The 27,853-nt window shown below is 39.7% G+C and overlaps 5 protein-coding genes across 8 annotated transcripts; 1 reads left to right on the forward strand and 4 right to left on the reverse strand.

Annotated features, from left to right (window-relative positions):
* Window positions 1–595: 595 nt before the first annotated feature.
* LOC102712106 (bifunctional protein FolD 1, mitochondrial-like) lies at window positions 596–3,374 on the forward strand. The gene is made up of 5 exons (XM_006660478.3): window positions 596–940; window positions 1,604–1,923; window positions 2,221–2,457; window positions 2,540–2,707; window positions 3,062–3,374. Exons 1-5 carry the CDS (start codon window positions 694–696, stop codon window positions 3,248–3,250), a joined length of 1,161 nt encoding a protein of 386 aa, XP_006660541.1. The 5' UTR covers window positions 596–693; the 3' UTR covers window positions 3,251–3,374.
* A 1,770-nt stretch (window positions 3,375–5,144) lies between these two features.
* On the reverse strand, window positions 5,145–8,964 carry LOC102712384 (putative glucose-6-phosphate 1-epimerase). Its single transcript, XM_006660479.3, has 10 exons — window positions 8,850–8,964; window positions 8,620–8,745; window positions 7,345–7,458; window positions 7,216–7,267; window positions 6,450–6,587; window positions 6,249–6,347; window positions 6,065–6,162; window positions 5,584–5,691; window positions 5,419–5,500; window positions 5,145–5,311 (listed from the first exon to the last, which is right to left on the reverse strand). Exons 1-10 carry the CDS (start codon window positions 8,924–8,926, stop codon window positions 5,246–5,248), a joined length of 960 nt encoding a protein of 319 aa, XP_006660542.2. The 5' UTR covers window positions 8,927–8,964; the 3' UTR covers window positions 5,145–5,245.
* Window positions 8,965–11,495: 2,531 nt separating this feature from the next.
* On the reverse strand, window positions 11,496–12,581 carry LOC121055327 (serine/arginine repetitive matrix protein 1-like). Its single transcript, XM_040527564.1, has one exon. It carries the CDS (start codon window positions 12,579–12,581, stop codon window positions 11,496–11,498), a length of 1,086 nt encoding a protein of 361 aa, XP_040383498.1.
* A 385-nt stretch (window positions 12,582–12,966) lies between these two features.
* LOC102713573 lies at window positions 12,967–15,756 on the reverse strand. 2 transcript variants are annotated; one of them, XM_006661059.3, is made up of 6 exons: window positions 15,513–15,756; window positions 15,238–15,370; window positions 14,951–15,127; window positions 14,579–14,701; window positions 13,823–13,966; window positions 12,967–13,733 (listed from the first exon to the last, which is right to left on the reverse strand). In XM_006661059.3, exons 2-6 carry the CDS (start codon window positions 15,355–15,357, stop codon window positions 13,278–13,280), a joined length of 1,020 nt encoding a protein of 339 aa, XP_006661122.1. In that variant the 5' UTR covers window positions 15,358–15,370; window positions 15,513–15,756; the 3' UTR covers window positions 12,967–13,277. The 2 variants fall into 2 exon arrangements, with proteins under 2 accessions (XP_006661122.1, XP_015696556.1); XM_015841070.2 differs by having other exon boundaries at window positions 15,238–15,393.
* Window positions 15,757–17,543: 1,787 nt separating this feature from the next.
* On the reverse strand, window positions 17,544–23,157 carry LOC102712657 (putative disease resistance protein RGA1). 3 transcript variants are annotated; one of them, XM_040527659.1, is made up of 6 exons: window positions 23,134–23,157; window positions 22,725–23,041; window positions 20,755–21,900; window positions 19,172–20,485; window positions 18,559–18,721; window positions 17,544–18,092 (listed from the first exon to the last, which is right to left on the reverse strand). In XM_040527659.1, the coding sequence occupies exons 2-6, from the start codon at window positions 23,037–23,039 to the stop codon at window positions 17,956–17,958; spliced, it is 3,075 nt and encodes a 1,024-aa protein (XP_040383593.1). In that variant the 5' UTR covers window positions 23,040–23,041; window positions 23,134–23,157; the 3' UTR covers window positions 17,544–17,955. The 3 variants fall into 3 exon arrangements, with proteins under 3 accessions (XP_040383593.1, XP_006660544.2, XP_006660543.1); XM_006660481.3 differs by lacking the exon at window positions 23,134–23,157 and having other exon boundaries at window positions 17,544–18,083; window positions 22,725–23,116; XM_006660480.3 differs by lacking the exon at window positions 23,134–23,157 and having other exon boundaries at window positions 22,725–23,116.
* Between the last annotated feature and the right edge of the window lie 4,696 nt (window positions 23,158–27,853).

Below are 27,853 nucleotides of genomic sequence, written 5' to 3' on the forward strand. Positions count from 1 at the left end.
ATCCAAGAGAAGTTCTACACGGGCCGGTTTTTGAACTTGTTTTGGATTTAATTTGGGCTTCCAAGCATGCTATGTTAGTACCGAACTATTTCGTACTAAGGTGACTTGATCCATAAAAAAAATGAGTGATATATTCAATCCTTTTTACTTTTTACGTTATAAAAACCTTTTTTTGCCTAAATTTATATATAGGGTAATAAATCTAGACACATACATATTTTATATATGACATAAAGTCTTGTAACGTAGGACAGATGGAATATCATTTTAATTAAGTGTCGTATGCTCTATTTTCTCAAAAAGGATTTTTACTTCGAAATAAATACAGAGCGACAGTAACATTGGAGGGAGTGTTGTAAAGTATCCGGCAAAGATTCCATTGAGAATATACCATGATAATGACGTCAAAAAGGTATCTGCCACATACCAATGAAACTATCTTTCTATACTTTTTATATTTTATCTCAGAAATGCCTCAACTGAAACCTGTGGCACAAAAATGTTACTTCTACTATACAAATACAATTAAAACAAAATGTGACAAAATACGAGTTGCAAAATAATGGAAGAAAAGGGAAAAAAATTGCGACAAAATATCTCCTTCTGGAGCCAACGTGGCCCAAAAAAAGCTCGACCGTCGATATCGCTTCCGGGTTCTGGCACGTCGCGCTCGCCGCCGCTTCGTCGGAGGAGATGGGCGGCGCCGCCGTGGCCCTGCTCGCGGCCGCTCGCCGGCGCCCGGCTACCCCGCTCTCTTTCTTTCTCCCTCGCGCGGGGCTCCACGAGGCTGCCACTCCGGCGACGGAGGAGGAGAAGGGGGGGACGCGGCGGAGGCGGAGCAGGAGCAGCAGCAGCCGCCTCCTTGGGCCGGACATCCCTGATGCCTGGGACCAGCCCCCGAGCTCCGTAGCGCGGCCGCCTCCTCCGAGCGGCGCTGGAGGTAAGCGGGGCTTGCGAGCTCAGCTTGTTGATAAATTTGCTTAAGAGGCGTGGATTAGTGATTTCGCTGGGAGATTCCACATTTCCATTGGAAGTATGCAAATGGTTTTGGGGTTACTAGATGGAATTTCGAGAGCGTGGCGCAGATACTTAAATTGAGTGATTCGCTCGACTGGTGCAGAAACCCACTTCCAGAGTCTCGTCGTTGTTGCTATTGATTATTGAATGGTGACATCCTGAGAAATGGAGATATTGCTAGACCAGAATGTTAATCCATGGAATGCAAGTGTTGGTCTTTTAGGAGCTCTGCTTGGTTGCTGTAGTTTGTAAGCACCTGAAAGATGGGATGGTGCAGTCCGGAAAGAAAGCCTGAGTACATGCTGTTGAGTATAGAGTGTGTTCTTTGGTTCCTGCAATATTCTTCTGCTTAGTTGGTGCAAGGTTGTAGACAAATTCCTAGGTTTAGTTGGTGCAAGGTTGTAGACAAATTCCTAGGTTTGATACCCTTCATGGTCATGGACCCAACTTCCATTTCCATGAAAAGAATGTGAAGCTTCAGTTCTTCACAATTGATTAGTCAGAAAAAGAGCCTTTTGTTATTGTTGTTTGGTATCTTATGCTAATGATGTGATGTTCTGAACCTGTACATTTGTCTTTCTTGTAGTTGATTATGGGTCCACTGCAACCATTATTGATGGCAAGTCTGTTGCCGAGGACATAAGGTTTCAGATCACTGAAGAAGTTCGTCAAATGAAAAATGCTGTGGGGCATGTGCCTGGCCTAGCTGTTGTGTTGGTAGGCAATAGAAGGGACTCTCAATCATACGTGCGATACAAAATAAAGGGTTGTGAGGAAGTTGGAATAAAATCTTTGTTGGCAGAGTTGCCTGGGAACTGTACTGAAGATGAAGTGGTGGATTCTGTTTCAAGATTCAATGAAGATCCATCTATTCATGGCATCCTTGTACAATTACCTCTACCACAGGTATCTCAACTGTTATAGTGTTGCAACTGCATGAACTTGGATTTAGTGTGTAGATCAATGTTATGGGAACCTTTCTTTTGCACCCATCAGATGAATATTTTGTTTGATGATTAATGCAAACTACTTTTGTTTCATTTTAATAAACAGCCAACTTCAGTTATCTTTTACTTGGTTTTCATTTCAGTATTTCTTGGTCATGATTCAATAATTTAAATCCACACTTTGCTATACCATTTTCAATATCGACACAATAACATGGTGCTATCTATTCAACCCTGCTGATTTTGTATAAATCAGCATATGGATGAGGAAAGGATTCTGAGCGCTATTAGCCTAGGGAAGGATGTGGATGGTTTCCATCCATTGAATGTTGGTAATCTTGCCCTTAGAAGTCGGAAACCATTATTTGTGCCCTGTGCTGCAAAGGCTTGCCTTGAGCTATTGCTCCAATCTGGGATTGACCTCATGGGAAAGCATGTCGCTATGATTGGGAGAAGCAAAGTTGTTGGGTTGCCCACTTCTTTACTTTTACAGGTAAAGCAAAGCTATTACCTTAGGTTTTACTGCATTATTGTGAGGACATTATTGTAACAAATAACAATATATTTTCCCTCAGAGACATCATGCAACTGTTAGTATTATCCATGCTTTCACAACAAATCCAGAAGAGATTACTCGTCAATCTGATATTGTGATCTCAGCTGCTGGAGTGGCCAATCTTGTAAGAGGAAGCTGGTTAAAGGAAGGTGCAGTTGTGATCGATGTTGGAACAAACCCAATTGAGGTAAAGAAATTAGTGTTTATGAGAATATAAATGTTTGATTTACAAAGTCTGTACTATGGTTGGTGTTATTTAATTAACATGTCCATTTTCAATAGTATCTAAATAGATGATAAAATGTTATGCTTGTTGAATTCTTCTAATTATAGTTGGCATTCTGCATGTGAATCTATCTCCATTTTGAATCTCATCATATCATGAATGATTGAATGTAAATCGATTTAGACAGCTAATAAGCAATGCTCCCTACTGATTTTTTTTTCATGGGTGCAATGCTGGAGTTCTAGGGCATTTTCCCATTTTTGGCATGACTTATCTCTGCCTACTTAACCATAACAACTTATGCTATTATTTTAGGATCCAACCAGTGATTACGGCTATCGGTTAACTGGAGATGTATGCTTCGAAGAAGCAGCGAGGGTGGCCTCTGCTATTACTCCAGTTCCTGGCGGTGTGGGGCCGGTGACCATTGCGATGCTTCTTGCCAATACACTTGACTCGGCCAAACTAGCTTATGGCTTAGCCACTGAGCCCCATGAATTGTAATCTTGCTGTGTAAACTAGTTTTTCTTTTTATTTGCTCGTTGCTCTCACTTTTGGCTGTATTGAGAGAGAGCTGGGATGTAAGTGTAACATATATTTTGCTGAATAAGATACGGTTAGTCGTGCCCATGCTTGCAACAAGTATCTTCTGTTAATGGATTGCACGATACTAGGAACCAGCATTCAGAAAGGAAGTTAACATAGGCATAACTAGTTTGATTTCCAAGTGAGCTGGAAATCATTTAATTTTAGTTTGGAGTCTTGGATCTTAATATATGATTATGATTTATGAGGGCGCAGAGAACAATTTTGCAGTGGCTGAATCTAGTAAACTAAGGATCTTACAAGTAGTGCTTCACTCCAGAATGCATGCAGAACTGTTTGCAAGGCAATAATAAATATTTCATAAAGAAAGATGGACATCCAGGAAAACTGACATACAGAAAAGAATAAGCTGATTGCAACACTTCAGCTGCATTCTTTTGTTAAATGAAGATGAAAAGCGAAATATTATCTAATTTTTGTAATAGCTATTTTATGCTATAACAATAGAATTAACTTTTACAAAGTTATAAATCTATTTTAGAAATATGAGATAACCAACTACCATAAAATCATTTTATAAAAAATACACTGTTTAGTAGTCTAAGAAACACACGTGTAAAAGCCAAGAGATACAACCCAAAAAAACATTACCTTCGGTCTCACTACAGAATATGAACAGAAGGCTATCATTTCGCTTATACATAGTTCTCTTATGCAAGGTTTCATAGTCCTCTTATGCAAGGTTTCATTTACCGTGCGAACTGCCAAAACACGGTGCCGCGCAACCGCAGATTCACACGGTAACCGTGGACGCCAAAAAACCGTAATGAATTTGAAAACCAAAAATTTGAATTCAAAACTGCGCAGTAAACGCGGTTACCGTGCGGTTTCACGCGATAGCCGTAGTATCTATTTGCTGAAACAACGCATGAAAACGGCAGAAACCGTGGTTTCCTGCACGGCCGAAACCACGGTTACCGCGGATATGATGTCAAATGCAAAAAAAACTTTAAAAAATCTAAAAAAATACATAAAAATAGGAAAATATTTTGTGACTATATTGTGACATAGAAAAATAGGACATGTTATAGGGAAAACAAGAAAATTTTCATATGACATTTTCTAAATTTTTGATATTGCAACATACAAACATACACCGTTATATCATCCTTCACCAAATAATTCACACCAATAACAAGTAACAACTTCATTTTGATTGTTGCGTCACTACTATACCTACTACCCATTGTTACTAACATGCACATATAATTTTTCTCTATATATATTTTTCATATATCCATCATTGTATATTTGTATTTCAATATTACATATCATAGTGTCTAGTACAAATTAATAATGACTCAACAACAAAGTATTCTTAACCATCTTCCTATGAAATATTATTTGCAATAGGCTATTTTTTAATTTTGTTTCCTGAAATTCTCGTTTATGATCTTTAATTATGCCGGAAATACAATTTTTCATGAATTTCTTTAACAAAACTACACTATATATCAACCTATACCACATATATTTTTTCATTAATTTTCCTCAAAATATTTAAATTCTCCTCAAATTTAAATTCGGTTATCATGGCTTACCGAAGCCAAGCCTCCACGAAGGGCCCGGTTACCGTGGTTACCGCGGGGGTAACTGTGGTAACACGAACCTGCTCTTATGTTCAAAGCCTCCAAATTTATTTCTTGCAGGATGTGCATTGAGCCATTGACCAGATCTTAAAATTTTAGAAAGCTAATCTACAAAAGGATGAGCATGAGAACTGAGTTTATTTATTTACTTATTTATCATATAAACCACTTAGAAAGTACATCTAATGCCGCAGACAAGATGATACATTTGGGTATGACCTTTTCATTCAATTTTGTAAAGAAAAACGGAGGTTCCTTTAACAAAATAATTGTTGTACTATACTGCTTTGTGGGCTGTTTAGCTTCATATTATTTCAATCTTCTGCTCCGCCACCCAAGATTGTTTTGGCTCCAGTTGTACTGTTTCAATCTGCATGATGCAATTGATCGTATCATCAGTGAAAAATACAAATTATATAAAAAAAATCTTAGCAATTTTCAGCGAAATTTTATGTGCATTTCTATTAGTTGTCATACCTTTGCATTTTCAACACAGACAAAATCTTTGTAACACGCCTCCATCTGCAAGTGAGGATTCCACAGCACTGCATCTGACCAACTATATTTAAAAAATAGTCACAATTTAATCATGTAATCCTCACGAAGTTTAAAGATATCTTTTAACAATTCAATTCAGCGTACTTGGCATTTGATATCACAATTTTGTCACCCAATCCATTGTCCAGAGTGAGCTCACTTGGTGCACCAAGGTAGACGCAATCAACAAATCCTGGAAAAGTTACCTCTTCCCTGTATCATATGAAGTGGATCAGAATTATGTATATAAATTATGATAAGCATCTTACACAAAGTCAAGCAATGCAACAGCCAACAGCATCAAGAACCTAGCAGTGTGTACCATGGCGCCATATAGAAAAGTGACAAATCTAGTAACAGAAGGCAAGAACAATGGGGTGTTATTACATTTTTTCATAACACTCCAGGATTGGACACAAGCCACTGGCTGAGGAACAAATAATTGTGGTTATGTTTTTTCTAACCTTGTTAAAAGCGGGTTGGAAAAATGTGTGACCATGGGAGTTTCGAATGTTGTTAATGTATAGAGGAATGAACTAAAATCAGAAATAGCAATAGATTGTTTGATAAAAAAAAGCAAGCTGACCTCTCTTCTTTGCCCTCCAAAGGATTTTTGGGGTCAGGATCCTTATTTAGGGTCTTACAACCTTTGAGACCTTTCACCAAAACACCAGAAATTGAAGCCTGCACAACCAAACACGTGATAATTTAAACAATGACATATTTCTCAAGAACGGTGATTTGGCTTCCTTCACGAAGCTGCAACTTACACGGAAATAACTGTGGAGTGCTGAGTTGAATGAGAAAGGCTTATCGTCTGTATTTGTTATTTTCAGGGTTGTTGACAGGCTTGTAGAGTGGAGTGCAACCTGAAAAACAATTTTTCTGGTTGTTGAATAGCATTAACAAGATTCTGTTTTTGCATAGTGGAACAAGGCACAGCAGCACATAATACGGTACCAGGGTATGACCTTATACAATGCTTGGAAGCTGAAATCCCACATTGAACGGCTATAAGAGTCATCTTTTAGTTCCAAAGTTACAGCTGGATTTCCTTCATTAGCTTCTGAATCAGTGATAGACCAATTCATGTTCCTTGCAAATCCATGCTGTAAAAAGGTGAAATTAGACTTGCTTGCTTAAGAAAGGTGCAGCGTAAATCATTCTTATGAAGTTGATGACGAATGTGCATGAACATTAACTTGTCTTAAAAATACTTGAGCTGCTAGGGTAAGACCGCAGGACAGCCCCCGGGCATTATGTGTAGAAGGTCTACCGTAGCCCATGCCCATGTGAGAACAACCAACAACCTAGGCCAGGCCTTAGACATATGCTTTGGCATGGAAACGACCTAGGCCAGGCCTTAGACATATGCTTTGGCATGGAAACGACCTAGGCCAGGCCTTAGACATATGCTTTGGCATGGGACAAACAAGGGGATTTTTAACCCCAGCCTAAAATTCGCTCCCATGGAGAGTCGAACCTAGGACCTGAGCCACCTAACCAACTCATCTAGAGGAACTATATAAGAATGAAGGCTAACTTGGGATCCACAGCATAACTTGTTGCTACATGTATTTCAGGTTGATGAGCATATTGAATGCAACATCAATATGAAACATGCTACTATTCAATTGGCGTATCAAAGTTTGTTTGGTCATACACTGTTATCAGAATTTAAAAATATTAGTTCCTTTCCTATCTGAATTGCTACAACATAGAATTGGTTTCACAAACCTGCTGCATGGGACCAGGACCGAATTGGGGGAAACAATGTGGGATTCCACCACTGGTTTCAGAAAAAGAACATGGTTAGCATAATATTTTTTAAGCTCCAGATGATCTATCCAAAACTTCAGAGCCAACCTGATGGGTTTCTGCCCGTTGAACACAGCATCTGGTCTGACAAATAGGACGTCTTTTCCACTGGGGACTTTCCAAGATGTTACGCAGGCCCCAAATAGATAAATCTCAGCCTCACTTCATGCATTAAATGAGCACATAATTAACCTCAGATTGTGAAGGGTAAGAGGTAGTCAAGATCCAACTGGAGGAATAAATTATGCAAATCTGAACTACTCACTAGCATCTAATTATTTGACTCTTGAAATCAATGGCTCCTAATACTCCATATCTAAATGTATGACACTTTGACTTTTGGGTATGAAATTTGACTATTATTCTTTTTCATTTTTTTTGGAAGCATCATTAATTTTGTTATGACTTATTTTATCCCACAAAGTACTGTAAGCACAAGATTTATTTTTGAATATTTTCACTAATATTTTGAATAAGAAGAATGGTCAAACATCGAGTATAAAATTCAAAATGTCATACATTAAAACATGGAGTAGGTATTATTTTGTACTGGCTTATTAATCACTGAACACCATGGAAAATTTTGGATTTCAATAAATCATTATGAGATCGGTGTGTTTTTTCAAAAATAAGGCCGATGTCCCTCCTTCTGCAACAATAAATGCTTAAGTTATCAGTATCATAGCAGCGGTATGATTATCTCAAGTAATGCACAGTTTCATCTCCCAGTTCCAAATTCTGAACAATGAACCTTACAGCTTTGTGAAACCACTGCCATAATCTTCACAGTCGGAGAATCAATTAATACTACCTCTGTTTCATAATGTAAGTCTTTCTAGCCTTGCCTAAATTCATCAATTAATGAATATATATAATTTATATATATGTCTAGATTCATGAACATTCATATGAATCTAAGCAATGCTAGAAAGACTTACATCGTGAAACGGAGGGAGTAGAAAATAAGAGCACTAAACTACCGGTTAACCATTGCAAAAATCATCCCTTTTTTCTAGCTTTTGCGTATCAATCACAGAGAAATCAGGTTATCAGCTTTAGACTATCAACCACAGAGATATTCAGAAAGTAAAAGCAATTCAATGGTAAATATTTTTTTTCCCAATCAGTTCGTAGTATTCTGCAACTCTTGCTGCATTAGCAGTTCAATGCAGTCCAATCCTTACACAATCATTTTTACTAATAAACACAACCAAGTTCCCTCTTTTGTACCTTAGTTCCTACCAACCCAAACCCTCCAAGAATCTCACCCAACAAAAATTCGCCTAAAAGAACAAATCCCAAATCGACCAAAACTAGAATCACCTCCCATGCGGCGACTTGAGGTCGATCTTCTGCAGCCCGCCATTGCCCTCGGAGACCGCCACGCCGGGCGCGTACACCTTCTGCCCCACGCTGGCCATGGCCACCACCCCGGAGCAGCGCCTTGGCCTGCAGCATCCATCCAAGAACCAGACGCGCCAAACCAGGGATCAGTCCATATCGATTCGAATCAGTAAAGGTTCGGGACAGTTTCGTGGTGGTGGTGGTGGTACCTGAACCGGCGAGGTGATGAACTGGAGGAGACGGAGACGGAGAGGGAGAGGGAGGAAAGCGCGCAAGAAGCCGCCATTTCTGCTCGTCCCCTCGAGGAGATGCTGAATTGCTGAGCTGAGATTTCGGTGGTGCTCTGCCTAGTTTAGGAGTGGAGAAGTGTATTAGATCTTCTACTGCTATTTGTCTGTTGCCACTCTTGTGCCTGGAAGGTTAAACTTACTTCTTTAATTTTTAGCATCTTCTACGGCTTATTTACGTAAGAAAATTGAAACAAAAGCAAATATTGTCAAAACTACAACGGAAAAACCATAAATTTAACTCAAAAATTTAAGTTTTAAAATTCTAATGTTAGCTTATAAGCAGTTTCATACGCGAAATGATGGGAGCTTTAATTTTTAGCATGTACTAATGTTAATTTTTTGATTCATTCATATAGTGGTTAAGTTTTAAATTCTAAATTAATTAGGTTATCCTCCTAATCACTCGATTGGCTCAAAAGTAGATGGACTTTTGTTTTTAGAACCAACATCTTATAAATATTTATATTATGGTATAAATTTTGAGTCATAAAAATACTTATATTTTTAAATTGTTAGAGTAGAAGACTTCACAGAAAAGAGTATAAAATCTTGTGACATTTTTAACTGTAAAACTATTCCTCTTTTATGAATTTATATATATTCAATATGTGGTTTGTCTACTATGTGTTTTAACACATATATCTATAAGGTTATAAGGTTATAGTATTATATATTATGATTTATGTTTTGCTAAGAATATAAAGTAGCGTACAGTGTCATTGGTGAAATCATGTAAAAGGACAGTTGAGTTATAAGGATGCAACACCAACTATATTTTGCAAACGCACATGAAGTTAAGTTCAGAGTGCCTGATACTAATTGAAATTTACAGAAATAAAATCTCAGGCAGCATTATAATTGTACAATACTGGGATGCTTTTATGTTTGTTGTTCACAAAGCACACACACCTGAGGCCAGAGTCTCCTGCAGAGAGGATCCTTGATGCTTCTTCGCCTAGGATGTTTTGTGGCCTTCAGGGAGGTACAAAATGCAGTTGTCCCTTCTGAACAAATTTATTCTGGGATATGCCTTTTGAACGACCGAAAGGCCTCGGTATGAGGATATCTCCATACACATTTTCTTCGAATTTTTTTCACCTCTTGATATCTATCATATATTTGCTATCGTTTTAGATGTTTAGGCCTTATTTCGCATGTAGGAATTTTAGCATTTTTATAAGAATTTTGCATAAAATAGGTCAATTTTCATAAGAGAAGAACATTTTCTAGAGTTTGAAGGAAGGGTGTTAAAAATTTTGACACGAGCACTTGTTCACCATGTGCAGTGAGAGTCGCTTGATCGTGTTAATAGTAAGATCGGCAACAATAACATGTTTGTTGTGAAGTTAAAGCTCTTGTGTCTAATAGGTGGTAACTTGGCAATAATGAGACGTTACACAGAGTTAGAGTTGCCACATCGCTTTTGTAGAGAGCTTGGCATTGGTACCCTGCATCGGGCTCCGTCGTTGTTTATTATTAGAAAGTTAGTATTGTAATTTGGTTGTATAGCTGGCTGTTGGTGAACGTGTTTGGCAAGACTTTTTTTTGTTAGGAAATATTTTTTTAACATATCTAGATTATTTTACTTAATATAATAGGTACTCTCATGCCAGTTTAGTTTATAAAGATTCTTATAATTACCCAAAAACTATATAAAATACACGCTCTTGACGCGTTGGGCCAGACTCCAGAATCCATGAACATAATAGCCATTCGTGGATGTAGCAGAACTGTGGATTAATAGTTACTTATATCAACGCCGTTGTGTTGTATAGCCTTGTACATAAGATGCAAAATCCTTTGCAAGGCAACGAGCTCACTAGTGACTAGTGTGCCCATCAGACTTTAAAGTCAATATTATACAATTTTAACTACCTAATACTCCGTCAAAAAAAAGCATTTCTGGATTTGATAGTTCGAGCGTTTGACCATCCATCTTATTTGAAAATTTTATTAAAAAATTAAAAAAAATTAGTCGCACGTAAAGTACTATTCATGCTTTATCATGTAGTAACAATAAAAATATTAATCATAAAAATTTTTCAAATAAGACAAAGAGTCAAAAATTCTATCAAAAACACAAAATTTCGTTTATTTTGGAACGGAGGTCGTAATTACTTTGGAAAAACTTAAGAACAGTTACACAGGCGTAATATGGTGAAAGCTGTTAGCATAACAAATTTGAATATCATTTTTAATACCAAATATCTATATTTTAAATGATTGTTATGATAAATTAACTTGTGAATTATGTTGACCGCACATATTTCAAAAGTACTTGTTTGATTTTTTTTTAAAGACTTGAGAGTAACAAAACAATTGCTGTTGATTTATGGACCCATTGCATTTTGGAGATACACTTTACATCATTTGGCAATCGAAAGCAGCTTTCTTGCTTTTATGATATTAAAACCAGCACATTACTGAAATTTCATCGTCAGAACATCTCGAGTTTCTCTACTTTCTTTCTTTGTTTCGAAATAATTCGTTTCATGTTACACAAAATCATTACAAATCAAAGCACAGATTCTACTTAATTCGTCGATTACGCGCGCATTTTCAACTTCACCTCGTGTTCTCTTTCCCGCCTTCTTCTCCGCTCTTCCCGTCGCCGCCGCCGTTGCTGGTCGCCGCCGGCTTCGGCGCGTGATCCGTGACGCACTGGAACCGGCACGCGCTCGGCTTCGGCTTCGGTTTCGGCGTCGGCTTCTGTGCTGCCTCCCTGTCGCTTTCGCTCTCCATCATCAGCGCGCGAAGGCACCGCCTCGCCCTCGGCGGCCGCGGCGCCTCGCGGTTCTCCGGCTGCGGCGCGGGCACGGCGAGCGGCGGCCGCCGCACCACCGTCTCCTTTGGCTTCTCTTCTTCCTGCGCCCTTTTCGGCGGCGCCGCCACCACCACCGGCTCGTCGCGCGCGTTCTTGATGTCCACGCGGACGCCGGGGTCGCCGGCGCTGCAGGTGCTCGCCTCCATCGACGAGTTGTTCACGCTCTGCACGTTGCTGTTCACGTTCGCGGCCACCGCCGGCGGCCGCGCGGAGCCTTCCGGCTCGTGCTCCCTGGGGCCACCGCCGAGAACCATGCTCGCGCCGACGTTGTGGCCCGCCAGCGTGATGACGCGGTACCCCTGGCCGCCGTCCGCCCTCGGCGCCGGCGCCACGCGGCCAGCGAGGCTCTTCAATCCGTCCTCGATCTCCCGCCGGTAAGGCGCGCGCGCGCCGTCGAAGAGGCGCGACCTCGGGAAGCCGGAGATGGAGATCTTGGTGTCGTTGCCGCCGCCTTCGCCACCGCGCGGGCTCCGCTCCTCTCCCGCGCGCGGCGACCTCGAGAGCGTCAGCTCCAGGTCGGGCATGGACGGCGGCGTGGCTCGTCGCCACCGCGACAAGTCCAAACCATGGACAGGAATCGTGTCCGATTCATCAGACGATTCACCTTGGACGGGGATCATCTCTTCCTCCATTGCCCGCGCCGGTGACGCTCCCCGTCCTGCCGGAGTTGGCGGTGGCGGCGGCGGGGGCGGCTGATGTCTGGACGACGCCGGCACTGCCCCCGACGGTGGCCGTGGTTGCTGGCGAGAGGATCCCACATTGCTCCTATACGGGAGCCAGAAGCGGAATGGCTGTGGCTGCGGCGGCGGCGGCGGCTGGCCGGACATGGCTGGCTCTGGGTTGATTCGAGCTCGATCGAATGCAAAGATCGAAGGTATTTGCACTGTCCATGAAGCTATGTAGAGTTTAGCTTCATGGAAGAAAGGAGTTGCCTTGAGCATGTCAAGAAAGGTAAGGAATTTGGGGCTTTTCTTGGCTTGCAGCTTTGGAGAAAGGATGAACTGTTGTATGCAAGTGTCGACTGAACTTGAGTTTGCCGTCAGTTTGGGTCAAGACTTCAGGGATCAGCAATTGGCATCAATGTGGCAGTGTATCATATATTAATTAATATATTTTCTCTAAAAAGAGGTATGAATATGCTTTCGTGTAATCAAACAATAAAGTTGTATCAGACAGGCATCATGATCACGTTTGATCTGTCGTCAGGTTCAAGCAAGTTGAGTTTCTTCAGGAAAATGGTGGAAATGGAGGAACAATGTTCAGTTGTGCAACAGCTGCTCTAGCAGACATTTAACTGGGTTTCATCAATTATAAACTGTTGAACATCCATCTTACATTATTCCTGATGAAAGACCCGGTGCCAAACAATTCACAAACCAGACACATGATGTTATTAGCCATATACAAAATATCAATATGAATACCCAAAATCCATCAAATTCTACCACGAAAACCACCTAGGATTGGAAGAACAGGTAAACTGGCGCTAAAATACAACCTAACCTGAAATGAAAATCCTTAACTTATCCTTGAGCAGTTAATCTATGGGAGTTACCATGCCGCGCTGTTTTTCTTCTCTGACACCATCTTTCCTTAACATCATTGCACTCTTCTGATAGGTGATCTCTATCAATATCACATTTTCCCTCACTATCTTGCTCGTCATCAGCACTATTTGCCAAGCCTCGCAACCGAGCAGTTTCCGCTATCAGGTCGTTGACCAGCATCTCGGTTGTTCTTGTGGTAATCCCTCTCAAATACCATGAAATGGGTGGCGGTGGTAACATAGATGGTTCAATAAGCTGATCCAAGGTAATGGAAGATCCAACTCTTCCTGTGCCATTGGTGCAAGAATTGTATTCTTCTAATGTGCATGGGTCTAAAGGATGGCATACTTCCTTGTCAACAAACAGAGGCTCTATTTTCCAGCAACCCTCAAACTTCTTCATAAAACCTGCCCGTCCTTGCTTGAACTTTACCTGCAAACAGTTGTTGCATGAAACCACATATCAGAGGAATGTATTGAGCTGGTTGCTCAAAGGCTAGTGACAATGTTTCAAGTTTTTACAGTGTGATTTCTTCTGTTCTGGTCGACAAAAACATGAACTGACAAGACACCAGACCACCAGAGGAATCTCCATATTGCTGCCTGCTCCACTTCAACTATTTGCCTTGATCCTTCATCAAGCACAACTTTCCGTGATATTACTTCCTGACAAGTGACAAATGAAGTAAAAACCTGCTTTATAGAACTTTCAAACAACAATAAAATATCATGTTTTGGCATTATACTAATCCAAATCCCTGATGGAGACCATATGCTTTTTTAAATAAAGACTGGGCATTTCCTCAGTGAGGTTCAATTACATACGAGGAAAGTAGCTCTGGAATATGTGTACACTGTACAGTACTATTCTACGCAAACTGCTCACATAAGCTCTTAGGCAGTTAAAGGACCTCCTACTATAATGCATGGTAAATAAATGCCACCGGGAACAAAAACTACAGCAGTACTGAAAAATCCTGAGGAAAACTGGGTCTAGCGCCTAAGCTACAAAAAGTGGGTTATGCCTCAGAATAGTGTGCTCTCTACTCCGTACATATTTATACAAGAAATACTGACTGGAGCTGGAACAATAATAAAACAACAGACAAAATCTACTGATAATTGAAACTCAAGTCCAATTGATAAAAACTTGCTAAACCACATGCATTGGAGAATAACTAAAAACACAATCAAAGTAGTCAATAATTCTCTTGCCAATCACAAGGCCACTTGATCATGTTCATTTTCAACAATAAGCAGCATCACATCCATACACACCTTGATATTTTTGAAAACTCTTTTGTTTTCTGGATCAATTATAATGTTGTAAACTGCGTCTGGAGGTAATCCTGCCTTAAATTTCAGATTCAGGTTGCATAGAGAGCCTTGTGGCACAGTCACCTGTAAAGATTTGACCATATAAGGTTAGCATTTGCACTTCAGCAGCCAAGACTGTATGCCTACCTACATCTCTCTTTTCAGAAATCTCAAATAGCATGATGAACAATTGGACAATAACAAGTGGTTTTCCAAAATTACTGAATAGTGAAAATCATTCCTCTTTTTTTGAAAGAGCCCATCTTCAATTGGGTTTGTATATGACCTATAAATCCATAAAGACATTTACACTACTGAAGAAACTACAAACACCTTGATTTCTGGAGGCTCATCAGACCAACTAGGATTGTTCTTCCAAGCTTGGAGCTGCTTCTCCAACTTAATCTCAGTAGCAGCAGCAGTACTACAAGTTTCCTGGAATTGCATCGGCAGCATTTCGGCTTCTGTACCACCAACACCATTCTTCCTCAAGAAACGCCCAAGATGCACCTGCAGCAAGATCCAACCAAACGAATTGACACCTGCTCAACTAATTTAAACTCCTTTGAACAAACAATAATAATAACAATAAAATCCTCACTTCTCAAGAAGCAACCAACCTTGAGAGAGTTCTGAATCCTGTCCGGTATCTGGACGAGGCTACCGAATCCCAGCGCAGGCTTCTGCAGCCAACCATCCGGCCGGATGCTCGGCACTGGCTCGTGATTGCTGCTTCCCATCACGAAACCCAATCTGGTAGGCAATGCTGTCAGCCACTGAAACAGGAACAGAAAAAAAAAACTCAAATCTTTGCTTCATCAATCTTTCAGACTCAGCAAGAAGATTGACGCACACAGCTACAACAATAAGCAAGAGGCAAGTGCAAAGATCTAACCTGACAGAAATGGAAGAATCGGAGCTCGGCTCAGGTGGCAACTGGCTCCGAAATGGAAATTACTCGAGGAAAAAACAGAGGCTTTTCTTGCACGGACCAATCATGGAGCTGAGAGGAGCAACACGAAACCACAGGAAGGGACGAGGATTCCAGGAAGCTCGTCGAATCCGGCCAAAAGGTGAATCGCGGAGGTGACCGAAACCTAGTTTGTCTTAATCATTTTCCAAAAATCGCAATCCCTAGCGAAATCCATTATCTCCTCAGACAAGGCCAGGCTTGCCCAGGCTAGGCTCACATGTCAGCCGGATTCAGGAGAAGTGGGGCTACGGGCTGAAATGAGTAATGGGCCGGAAAACTGTAGTAGCTAAATAAAAGCCCATGTACTATGTGATCGTACCTCATCCGTTTTAAAATATAAATATTTCTATAATTTAAATTTTGTAATATATATAAATATTTTTGCACCGCTCATGATTTTAATCATTTCAATGATGATTCCAGAGACAATTAGACGCCTAGAAAGAAAATCTAGTCAATTTAAACTTTAAAAATAGACCACTGAAATGATTAAAAGATAATTTTTTTGACATCTTATTAGTTTGTGCTAAAAAATAAATAGAAATATTTATATTTTGGAACAGAGGTAGTAAATAATGTGGTGCAGCACAAATCCAAGAAGTGAACTTCATGGCTGGACACGTGCATAAGTTTCCATTACAATCGAATGATTCAAAAATTCGGTGCATTGCCTACTTTGAGCACAATTTATACCGCAAATTATAGTTCTATCAATTAATAATTAACAGAGGTGCATTACATCACGTTACATGTAAAGTATTGATGAAAATCTCGTAGCAGCAGAACAGGTAGCAAAGCAACCACTCGAGACAGGGAGGCGACCAGATGATCAGAACCAGGATTTAAGGACTGAAAGCCTGCTCTCAAATGCAATGTAGTGCAACCACTCACTCCAGCTACTTCCATAATTTTCCTTTTGACTGCTAAATTTGATTCAAATGCCCAACAGACTTTGATGACATGTGTAGATCTTAACATTTATTTTGATAAAAGTGTGATTGTGTTCCTCTCTTAAGGTATGTGATTGTGTTCTTTTTTAATATAGTTTGTGTTATTTCGATGCCCCATATTGCTAATATAAAGAAACTTTAGTGGCAAATTCTTTCATCTTCAAGAAGTTGTTTAGATGTGCTATGCTCAGATTCAACGAGGCATTGGCACTTAAGGAAGCTGATGAAAGCGGTAAGCTCACTGTTGAAGCAATCTCAAAGCTTGATGATGCAACTCGTGCTATGGAGAGGACTCTGACAAATGCACCTTAATTATTACTAAAGGAGGCTTAACAAAGTCACTAGCTCACATGTCACTTGGATTGATGAGAAGTGGGCTACGGACTGTAATGACTAATGGGCCGGAAAGCTGTGGCTAAAACAAAAGCCCATGTGTTATGTGATCGTACATCTGTTATAAAATATAAGTATTTATAGGATTCAAATTTTATACCACATATTAAGCATTTCTACCCTGCTTCTCTTGATTTCAATCATTTAATATCCATTACACTGATTATTTTCACTTTTAAATCCAAGCAGATGCTTAAAAAGAAAATCTAATCAATTTAAACTTTAAAATTAGGATCTATGTCCGGTACATTTTATTTGTCGTATTATACTAACAATAGAACTAATCTTAGCCATGGATTAAAAATGATATTTTTTACTTTGTTAATTAATTACTTAGTAGAATGTTGTAATTTTGTTTTTTTACAATAAAAAGAACGTTATTACCCCTTTAAATTTCTACTACACATAATATATCGTTGGTAGTATAATTTAATCATAGTCGGTTGATAAAAATAGATCAATATTATCGATTAAATTCTACTGTCAGTAAAATACACTGGAGACAGACCCTAAAAATTAACCACTCCAGTGAGTAAGTGACTAGATGACAACTTTTTGATATCTTTTTAGTCTATGCTAAAGAACCTAAGGTAGTAAGTAATGTGGTGCAGCACAAATGTAAGAAGTGAACTTTATGGCTGGACAAGTGCAGTGGTTTCAATTACAATCAAATGATTCACAAATTCAGTGCATTGCCTACTTTCAGCACAATTTATACTACAAATTATAGGTCTGACAATTAACAGAGGTGCATTACATCACGCTACATGTAAAGTATTGATGAAAATCTCGTAGCAGCAGAACAGGTAGCAAAGTAACCACTCGAGACCGGGAGGCGACCACATGATCAGAACCAGAATTTAAGGACTGAAAGCCTCCTCTCACATGCAATGCAGTGTTACCACTCACTCCAGTTACTTCCATAATATGATTCAGTCCTTGTATGAATATTCAGTTGGTTTGTTGTATGATAACATCTTCGCTGGAAACATCACTGAATTGGTGTAGCCTATCCCAGTCAGTCATATGGCTGCCATTGCTGCTGCTTGCAAGGGCTGCTGATGCAATTGCAACGGTGCATTATCTTCAGATATCAGGCCATCTCTTACCGGCATGGAAGTGTTGTCGCATTTCTCGCTGGACTGAGAACCTGTCAAAGCTGACACGTAAACAAAATAAGCCAAGTCAGCTGGTACGAGATCCCCTTAATATGCAAACGTAAAACATCCATATAAAACAAATTGTCTTTAGCTCTTTCTCACCATCCCAACCCCCCCCCCCCCCCAAAAAAAAAACTTTATCCCTTGGCTAAATAACCAACTTTATCCAAATTCAGAAAATGTCAAAATGTAACCACTTATGTATTGCTATCCAAATTATTTAGAACACTCACAGTAATGGCAACTAGTTGTATTGGGATAGAAAGAGAATATCAAAATTGCCTGTAAGGAATATATGAGCATATTTGTCATATAATGCCTCAAAGAGAATGGAGCTTAAAAATATCAAGTTTCTTCCAGGAAGAGGGCGCTGCATTATTTCCTCATGATGGTATCTTGATATAATGAAGTGAACCTCATATTCTGATGATTAAATCGGGATAAAATTTATTTGGAGTACCATACCTGGTGCCTCTTCATTAGACACTGGATGCTCACTTGTTGAGGTGTCTGAAGAGGAGGATGCAAATGGAGCACTTGAGCTTGATGCAAAGGAAGAAAAATCAGATGAAGACGACGGGAGCTGGTTTCCTGAAATCCGTTGTACCATACCTCTAGTTGCACTTGGCTACATCAAGAAACAAGGACATGGGCAATTAGTTAGCATGATATTACAAAATTTTCGTGAAACATAAATCTAGGTGACAAGGAGTTTCACTTTTAAATTTATAATTTGCAGTCCTCCAAGGAGTTCTTTTTACTGAAAGAATACTCTAGGTTTATTCTCAAAGACATTTTGAAAAGAACTGGGAAAAATGATTCTGATCCATGTTCTGCTGCCCAATTAGATCCCCTCATTAAAAAAGAATCTTCAGTTCAAGTACAACTACAATAAAGCAATCTGTTCGTCAATATTTTTAGTTGGTAGTGAGAGTAATGGTTCAAATATGCATACAACTTTCTCAATCACAAGTAACTCAATCTATAAAAGCTAAACCAGTGTTGAAATAAGAAAATTTCAAAGGAAACATTAGGCAAGTGGATTTCATTTGTTTACCAAAATGTATAAGACATTTACCTCAGTAACAACTCCAGGACCTTCACTTTTATCATCATCTAAGTCTGAGATGGAAGCCAAATCTTTACTTGGATTGTTCCTTGAAAATACATCAGCAGGTTTCTCATAAGTAACCTCTGAAATTTCACTAGCTCTTGATCTAACCTGCTCAGCTTTCTCAGAGCGTTGGCATGACTGGGAACTACTGGAACTTTGATAAAAGTATTGTAGTATACAATCCGGACAGCCAGAAACATCAAGATGGAGATTTTTAAGGTTTAGTAGTGATTCAGGTAGTGCTTTAAGTCCAAGACATTGCGACAAATTAAGAGACTCTAAACTACTAAGCTTGTCAAAGCACGGTGGCAAATACTCAAGCCTAGAGCAGTTTGAGAGATCTAAAAACTGAAGAGAAGTAAGGAATTCAAGGGATTCCAGCAGTTTAAGGTCAGAACAATATGAAAGATTTAGGTTTTTCAGATAAACAAGTTGGCCAAATGATTGGGGTAATACCTCAAGTTTCAAACATTTTGACAGATTTAAATACTGAAGTGAATGGATCTTGCCAAAAAAGTCAGGCAACACTTGGAATTCGAAACCACTTAAGTTAAGATCCACCAGAGAACAAAGGGTAGAAAATGATTCAAAAAATCTGATAGGTAATGTCGAAAGCTTAGAACATCCAGAAAGATTCAAGAAACGGAGTTTGGTGAGGTTTTCAAGAGATTCAGGAAAACTAGTAACTTCAGGACAGCATGACATGTTTAGGTAATGTAGATCATGCAGCAAATGAAGGCTATCCACTCGTTGAAGTTTCTGGCAACCTTGGAGACTCAAATAATTCAGCCTTTTTAAGTTGCTTATAAAGGGTGGCAACTCTGTAAGTTCAGTATCTGAAAGATCCAACATTTGTAACTTATGAAAGCTACTAATTTGCAGAGGGAGTGCCGTAATAGATAAAGATGAAGCATCAAGGTATCTCAGTTGTTTCAGCTGAAAAATCGGCGATGGAATATCTTTAACAGAACATCCACTGAGATCCAAAACACGCAGGTACTTGTTTGCTGAAAGAACTTCACTAACATGCTCTAAATCTGCACGACCATTCTTGAAAATCAGTGACCTTGCCTTGGAAGGCCACGCCTTGCGATCTATTGACTCTAAACTTGAAGCAGACACCTGTGCATAACGGTAATCACAATATTTGGCATTACGCTCATTCTCGGCATCTAAAATAACAAGGATATCTTCACCAGCAACCGATCTAGCAAGATCATGTGCCAAGTTATGCATGCGGAGCATTTCCTCAGATGCACTGGATCTTTCTGCACCATTCTGTAGAGGAAAACAATGTTACTAGTGTGTTGAGATGTTGATATATGGAAATTCTATCATGGTTCATCTTCTTACTAAAGCTTGTTGAGAATTTAGAAATAAAATAACAGTATAAGATATTCTATTATGTTTATGCATTATTTAGATGGAGATATCTAAGCACATTCTAGTTAAATTCATCGGTTAGGATATGTACAGGAGGAAACAACTAATAACAAAAGTATGCACACAAGTTGTTGCAGAAGGTAAAGAAGAAACCATGAACTTACCTGAGACCTCTCTAAAACTTGAAGGAAATAGATTGCTTTAAGTTCATCAACATATTTCTCTGCAGTTACATCAAGTGGCAAGGTTCCATGTTTGGACTCAATCATGTCAAGTGCAATCCATTGCTGAATAAGTTTCTTCTTTTCTATAACAGTTCCTTTAGGGAAGATTGAACAATATACAAAGCATAATCTTAGTTCATGGGGCATATTATAATATATTATCTTGAATGATGGAAATAGTGGTGAAATTTTGTCTTCTGGATAATCTTCCTCTATCTTCCACATTTCTTCATCCTTTGCAGCTCGCCAAATCTCACTCCTTTGTCGTTGAGCATTCACCACAGAACCAAGAAAGTTGGTTACCAAGGGTGAGCCTTCGCACCTTCTAATGATTTCTTCTCCATATTCCCTGAACAGTGGGTCAGCCAGACCTGTCATTGCCCTTTGAGAGAATATTTTTAAACAATCATCTTCAGATAAAGAGGCCAACTTGTACAGTGGAACAGTAGAAATCAGCTTAGCAACTTTATCACTATGAGTGGTCACTATGATCTTGCTTTCTGTGTGTCTACCTGTGAGCAACATCTGCTTCAATTCATTCACTTCTTCATCTTTTCCCCAAAGGCTATCTAATACGATCAGGCAGCTATATTTATTTAGCACACGTTGAACAGCATTCTTAACTGACTGCAACTGCATATTTCCCTCAATTTTTTCTGTAGTTTGTGAAACTATATCTCTCCCAATTTTTTCAAGATTGATATTACCCATGGAAACATGAACCCATATTCTGAAGTTGAATGCCTCTGTTCTTGTATCATTGAAAACTAACTGTGCAAGGCTTGTCTTCCCAAAACCTACAGGCCCAACTATGGGTATAATAGAAAGCTCTTCAGCATCATTTTGCATTAAAATATCTATGATACGATCCAAGTCTGCATCCCTCCCGACAATTGCAATGTCTGTATTTCTGTATGATGTTGTTTGCTTCCCCTCGAATTTCACTGCTGAGTTGATATGTGAAAGGAAATGATACTGATTGGGCAAGTGCTGCCTTTGCTGTAAAATGTCTCTCTTGGATTTCATCTTATAAACCATGCTACTTTTCAGAAGCATTGGATTGGAGAGCGAGCAGAACAATGAGCCCTGTAAATTTACCAACATACTAACATCAAAGAACTCTTCATCATGAAATATATTCAATATTTTGATAACGGTGTTGCTGGAAGCACAAAAAGGGGGACAGTTAAATAAAAAAGGCTGGACAGTGGGGAGGAACACAATGTCAATTTTATCAAGTAGGGTAAATATGTTCTGGAGAGTCAAGCGCAGCGATGAGCAGCATGCCCGGCTGCTCTTTGCTATGTGCAGTCTCGGACAGCAAAGTAAGCGCTAATGCAGCCAGGAGGCAATGAGGGCATAGCCCTACATGGCTGATAGTTGCACAGTTCTTTCTTACTGTACAAAGCTTGCATTTTCTCATATAATACAAAAGATATTATTCACATGTCCTACAAGTTTTTCATCCCTTACTCTCTAGCCCCACTCAAGCAAATTTACATTCTACAGATAAGTTAGACATAAGTATTCGGCTTATCTCTCGCTGTTACCGGTAACAGAAATTTCTTAACAAAAGGAAAAATGCATACAATCTTCTGGAGATCCTATCTATCCGTAATTCCGTAGCATGGTACAGAGGAATCTCCTTGCTATTACTCAAACAAGAATGAAACCTATGCTTGCATATTCATCCATAGGGAAAATCGGATATATAATTGTTGGAATAACTTAAACGGTGGATAATCCATTGTGTTAAATTGTATAGGCTGGTCAACTGATAGGCTAGGCAAACAAGTCATTCTAACGACGCACCTACTGAAATTGATCCAAACACCACCTAATTCCAAAAATCAAATTGAAACCTGCAACAGAAATTCTTCTGGACAAAAGAAAGGGGATCTTTTCATTACCTTCTGAGCATAGCCTCCCCCGTCAAACTGCTCCTTGGAAGAGTAGTACCCATCAACGATGTCTTCGATATCGTAAGCCAGGGACTTGATCTGGCCGAGCCAGTGCCGCAGGTTGGCCCTGTCGCTCCCAAAGGAGTTGTTCTCCGCGTTTTTCAGAAGGGTTTCCAGGTACACAAGGGTGTCCTTTATGCCCTCCAAATCGTCGCTGAAATTGCAGCACAGCTTCACCTCCCCCTGCGCGACGCCGACGATGTCGTTGATCTTGCGGGCGACCTGGCTCACCGCCGCGGCCACAAGCATCTCGGCGCCAACCATGCCTACAACGGAACGGAGGTTGAGGACCGGAGGAAGAAGACCAATATGCTGTTGTGAAATGGGGGACGGGGAAAGATGAGAATGCGGAGCCTACTGTTGACTGTTGAGAGTCGACGACTAGTAGTTAGCTGATTGAAGAATCTCGGCGCCAACCATGGCTGGCAACGGAGGGGCACGAGGACGTGGTTAGTTATGGAAAATTTTTTATATTTGGTTATTGCATAGTAGGATATACGAATATATATTTAAAATATTAAATACAGTCTAATAACAAAATAAATTAGATTTCATTAGGAACATGTAGGAGTGGATAATGAGCTGGCTCGGCTCGATTCGACTTGGTCTAGCTCGTTAAGATAACGAGCTGGATAACAAGCTAAAAACCTAGATCGGCTCGACTTGTTGGAAAGCTCGTGCTGGCTCATTAGGCTCTTGAGCCAACGGCGGCACGACTAGCAGAGGGCAGAGGCGGCGCTGGGGAGTCGGCGACGACGGCGGCACGACTAGCAGAGGGCAGAGGCGGCGCTGGGGAGTCGGCGACGACGGCAAGTTGGCGGCGACAGATGCGGCAATGACAGGATCATGAGGCGGCATTGGCGTCGATGGGATCCGATGGTGGCGGCAACGTCGATGGAATCCGATGGCGGCGGTAGCGTCGACGGGATCCGATGGCGGCGGTAGCGTCGACGGGATCCCACGGCTGTGGTAGCGTCGACGGGATCCAGCTACGGTGGCGTCGACGACGGGATCCTACAGTGGCAGCGTCGACGACGGGATCCGGTGGTGGCGGCGTCGTCAACGGGATCCGGTAGGGGCAACGTGGAAGCGCCAATGACGGACCAACGGTGGTGGCGATTGAAAGTCGACGGAGACGGCGGGCTAGCGGTGGAGGGGAGTCATCGGCAACGACATCTTGCCAACGGCGGCTAGGAGAAAGGAGCTAGGAGCGGCGGCTGGGTCACGGTCTCAGGGGGTAGGGGAGGCAATGATTTTACTAGGGTTTGTTTACTTTTTGGGCTTTGAGCAGTTGAGTATTTGGCCCGTGGGCCTACTTGTCTCTAGCTCATTAATCTCACGAGCTGCTCGCGGCCTAGCTCGAGCTGGCCCGTTATCTCTAACGAGCTAAAATGCCAGCTCGTCTCGTTAGGAAAATAAAACGAGTCGAGCCAAGCTGGTCACGAGTTGAGCGAGCTAATAAGCCACGAGGTTCCAGTCCACCCCTAGGAACATGTGAGACGGATTTATTAAGCATAATTAATCTATCATTAGCAAATGTTTACTGTAGCACCACATTGTCAAACCATGACGTAATTAGGCTTAAAATATTCGTCTCGTAATTTACACGCAATATGTCTAATTGATTTTTTCCTATATTTAATATTCTATATACGTGTCCAAACGTTCAATATAACAACGTGAAATTTTTTGTTTTGAACTAAACAGGCCTGACCTGAAGAGGGAGAATTGAAGAATCTAAGGTCTATGTAATTTTAAAAAGTTTTCCTAAAAACATCATATCGAATTTTTGACACCTAAATGAGGCATTAAATATACATTGATATTAAAACTAATTACACAGTTATATGGAAAATCATGAGATGAATCATTTGAGCTTAATTAGTACATGATTAGCCATAAGTGCTACAGTAACCCACTTATGCTAATGACGGATTAATTAGGCTCAAAAGATTCGTATCGTAGTTTCTTGCCGGAATCTGTAATTTGTATCGTAATTAGACTACGTTTAATACTTCGGACATATTTATATCCGATGTGATGTTTTTGAAAAATAATTTTTGCAATCTGAACGGGGTCTAAAGTGAAATAAGGGGGTGTTTGGATGATAAAATTTTTTGGGGAAGAAGTCATATTGAATGTTTGACTGGAAGGAGTTTTCGGACATGAATGAAAAAATGAATTTTACATCTCGGCTGGAAACCGCAAGACAAATCTTTTGATCCTAATTATGCCCTCATTAGCACATATTGGTTACTGTAGCACTTATGGCTAATCATGGACTAATTAGTCTCAAAAAATCCGTCTCACGATTTTTCACGTAACTGTGCAATTAGTTTGTTGATTCATCTATATTTAATGCTTCATTTAGATGTCCAAAGATTCAATGTGATGCTTTTGGAAAAAAATTTGGGAACTAAGGCCTTGTTTAGTTTGAAATTTTTTTTGCAAAAACATCACATCAAATATTTAGACACACATTTAAAGTATTAAACGTAGTCTAATTACAAAATAAATTTCAGATTCCGCCTGAAAACCACGAGACGAATCTTTTGAGTCTAATTAATCCGTCATTAGCACATGTTGGTTACTGTAGCACTTATGACTAATCACATGCTAATTAGGCTCAAAAGATTCGTCTCACGATTTTTTCCATAACTGTGTAATTAATTTTAGTGTTCAAGTATATTTAATGCTTAATTTAGGTATCCAAAGATTCGAGGTGATGTTTTTGAAAAAAAAATTGGGAACTAAACATGGCCTAAACAAGACCGTTCCCAAACATGGCCTAAACAAGACCTAAGAGGTGTTTAGATTGAGAAAATTTTTGGGAGAAGTGTCACGTCAAATGTTTGATCGGATGTCGGAAGAGGTTTTTGGACATGAATGAAAAAACGAATTTCACGACTAGCCTAGAAACCGCGAGATGAATCTTTTGAGCCTAATTAATCCGTCATTAGCACATGTTGGTTACTGTAGCACTTATGACTAATCATGGACTAATTAGACTCAAAAGATTCGTTTCAAGATTTCTTTCGTAACTGTGCAATTAGCTTTTTGGTTCATCTATATTTAATGCTTTATTTATGTGTCAAAAAATTCGATGTGATGTGTTTGAAAAAAAATTTAGGAACTAAACGATGACTAAGGTTATGACCGTACGGCAAAACGGCGTGGACTTTTTGAGCAGAACTCTCTCCGTAAAAATGAATTTAATATTAACATGTGACATATCTTAATATAATAAATCTAGAAAGTGGTTTGTCTGAATCAGTAGGATGTATCCTATCTATCTATTACTAGGTTGAATTTTATGGGACGGATAAAGTACTTGAGCATAGACGAGTAGTTTATCTCAAAATAAATGGGTGATTGACAAACGACATATGTATAAATAGAAATAATTTTGTAATAAAAATTTTATATACATATTCTTAACGATCTAAAAGCAAAGTTAGAAAAATAAATTTTTTTAAAAAACTCTAAATTAGATAAAAAATTAAATTTTAATGGTAAACCAAAATGATTTATGAAGGGAGGAAGTTGTAAAAAAACCGATTATAAGTTCAATCAATACTCTTAGGCCCTGCTTAGTTTGCGAAAAGAAAATTTTGGATATTAAATCAGACGCTTGACCGGATGTCCGAAGGAGTATTTCGACACGAATTTCATAGCTTGCTGGAAATCGTGAGACGAATCTTTTGAGCCTAATTAATCCGTCATTAGCACATATAGGTTACTATAGCACTTATGGCTAATCACAGACTAATTAGACTCAAAAGATTCGTCTCATGATTTTTCTCCTAATTATGCAATTAGTTTTTTTTATCTATGTTTAGTGTAGTTCAAAAATTCGATGTGATGTTTTAGGAAAAAAATGGGAACTAAGAGCATCTTCAAGAGATGTCTAAAATTGATCTCTAAAGCTGAATTTTGAAAATTGAGCTAGAAAATATATCTCCAACGGATTACCAAATACATTCGTAATATTTACACATGCCTAAAATTATCTCATTTGTGTCCTAAAATTTTAGAGATATATCATTCTGATCCAGATGTCATTGACTCACGCGGGCCCTACATGTTATTGACATACCAATGGCATATCTTCAACTTTATAAAATTATAATGATACGTTTGCAAATTTCTTTGATGAAATAAGTTCTTGCCTATAGCCTTCTTATTTGTTGTTCCGTTTTCCGATAATTGACGGTATTAATTCTCCGATTCAAATTTCAATATACTATACTATATGATAAGTTAAAATTTTCATGATTAGATTAATTTTGCGTCCTATTTATCGCTATCCCCTAAATTTTAGGGTTTCTCTCCTCCTTGGCGACGCCCTGGAGTTCCACCCTCGCATTTTGAATCTGTGTCGAGTTTTGGCCTGGATTCGATTGGGAATCAATCTACGGCGTTTTTTCTTCTAATCAACATGAAGACGGAGGACTAATCGCTGGTTCTCATGCGAGTGTAACTTCTGCGATGGGGAGTCCGAAGTCAGCGAAACCTAAAGGATCTGCAGCAAGCCAGGAAGACGAAACAAAGGATGATATTGAGTCGCTTCTGGAAAGTTTGGATCTCAGGAAGGATGAGGAGGACGTGGAATTGGAGGAAGATCTCCAAGAGCTGGAGGCAGATGCCCGCTGGTTAGCCCTAGCTAGGGTTCATACAGAGAAAGTCTTTAGCCATAGTGCTTTGTTCGGCAGCATGCGATCTGCATGGAATTGTGTGAAAGGGGTTGATTTCAGGGCCATGAAAGATAATCTATTCTCAGTCCAATTCAAATGTCTTGCTGATTGGGAGCGAGTTATGGAGGAAGGACCATGGATTTTCCGTGGATGCCTAGTTCTTCTCGCCGAATAAGATGGTTGGTCAGAGATTGAATCTGTATCTCTTGAGACCTTCCCTACTTGGGTTCAGATTCATGTTCTGAACGAAAAAAAATAGAACATGGAGTATTACGACTCAGTTAGTTTGTAAAGCGGGGACTGTCATCAAACTTGATGAAGCATCGGTGAAAGCAAGCGGTGATGGTGTTAGAGTAAGGGTAAAACTGGATGTTCGTAAACCCC

The sequence above is a fragment of the Oryza brachyantha genome, chromosome 9 (genome assembly GCF_000231095.2).
Source record: "Oryza brachyantha chromosome 9, ObraRS2, whole genome shotgun sequence".
NCBI lineage: Eukaryota > Viridiplantae > Streptophyta > Magnoliopsida > Poales > Poaceae > Oryza > Oryza brachyantha.

Excerpts from the sequence above, each read along its gene's own strand:
- LOC102712384 (XM_006660479.3), bottom strand. The coding sequence starts at position 8,926 with ATGGCGGCTTCTTGCGCGCTTTCCTCCCTCTCCCTCTCCGTCTCCGTC. Across the intron at positions 7,459-8,619 it reads CTCAAGTCGCCGCATGGGAG|TGAGGCTGAGATTTATCTAT; the intron begins GTGATTCTAGTT and ends TAATGCATGAAG. Across the intron at positions 6,588-7,215 it reads GTCCTGGTCCCATGCAGCAG|CATGGATTTGCAAGGAACAT; the intron begins GTTTGTGAAACC and ends ACCTTTTTACAG.
- LOC102713573 (XM_006661059.3), bottom strand. The coding sequence starts at position 15,357 with ATGGGAAGCAGCAATCACGAGCCAGTGCCGAGCATCCGGCCGGATGGT. Across the intron at positions 14,702-14,950 it reads ATGAGCCTCCAGAAATCAAG|GTGACTGTGCCACAAGGCTC; the intron begins GTGTTTGTAGTT and ends AAATCTTTACAG. Across the intron at positions 13,967-14,578 it reads GAGTTTTCAAAAATATCAAG|GAAGTAATATCACGGAAAGT; the intron begins GTGTGTATGGAT and ends GTCACTTGTCAG.
- LOC102712106 (XM_006660478.3), top strand. The coding sequence starts at position 694 with ATGGGCGGCGCCGCCGTGGCCCTGCTCGCGGCCGCTCGCCGGCGCCCG. Across the intron at positions 1,924-2,220 it reads TACAATTACCTCTACCACAG|CATATGGATGAGGAAAGGAT; the intron begins GTATCTCAACTG and ends TGTATAAATCAG. Across the intron at positions 2,458-2,539 it reads CCACTTCTTTACTTTTACAG|AGACATCATGCAACTGTTAG; the intron begins GTAAAGCAAAGC and ends ATTTTCCCTCAG.
- LOC121055327 (XM_040527564.1), bottom strand. The coding sequence starts at position 12,581 with ATGTCCGGCCAGCCGCCGCCGCCGCCGCAGCCACAGCCATTCCGCTTC.
- LOC102712657 (XM_040527659.1), bottom strand. The coding sequence starts at position 23,039 with ATGGTTGGCGCCGAGATGCTTGTGGCCGCGGCGGTGAGCCAGGTCGCC. Across the intron at positions 21,901-22,724 it reads GGGGAGGCTATGCTCAGAAG|GGCTCATTGTTCTGCTCGCT; the intron begins GTAATGAAAAGA and ends GTAAATTTACAG. Across the intron at positions 20,486-20,754 it reads AAGTTTTAGAGAGGTCTCAG|AATGGTGCAGAAAGATCCAG; the intron begins GTAAGTTCATGG and ends TTTCCTCTACAG.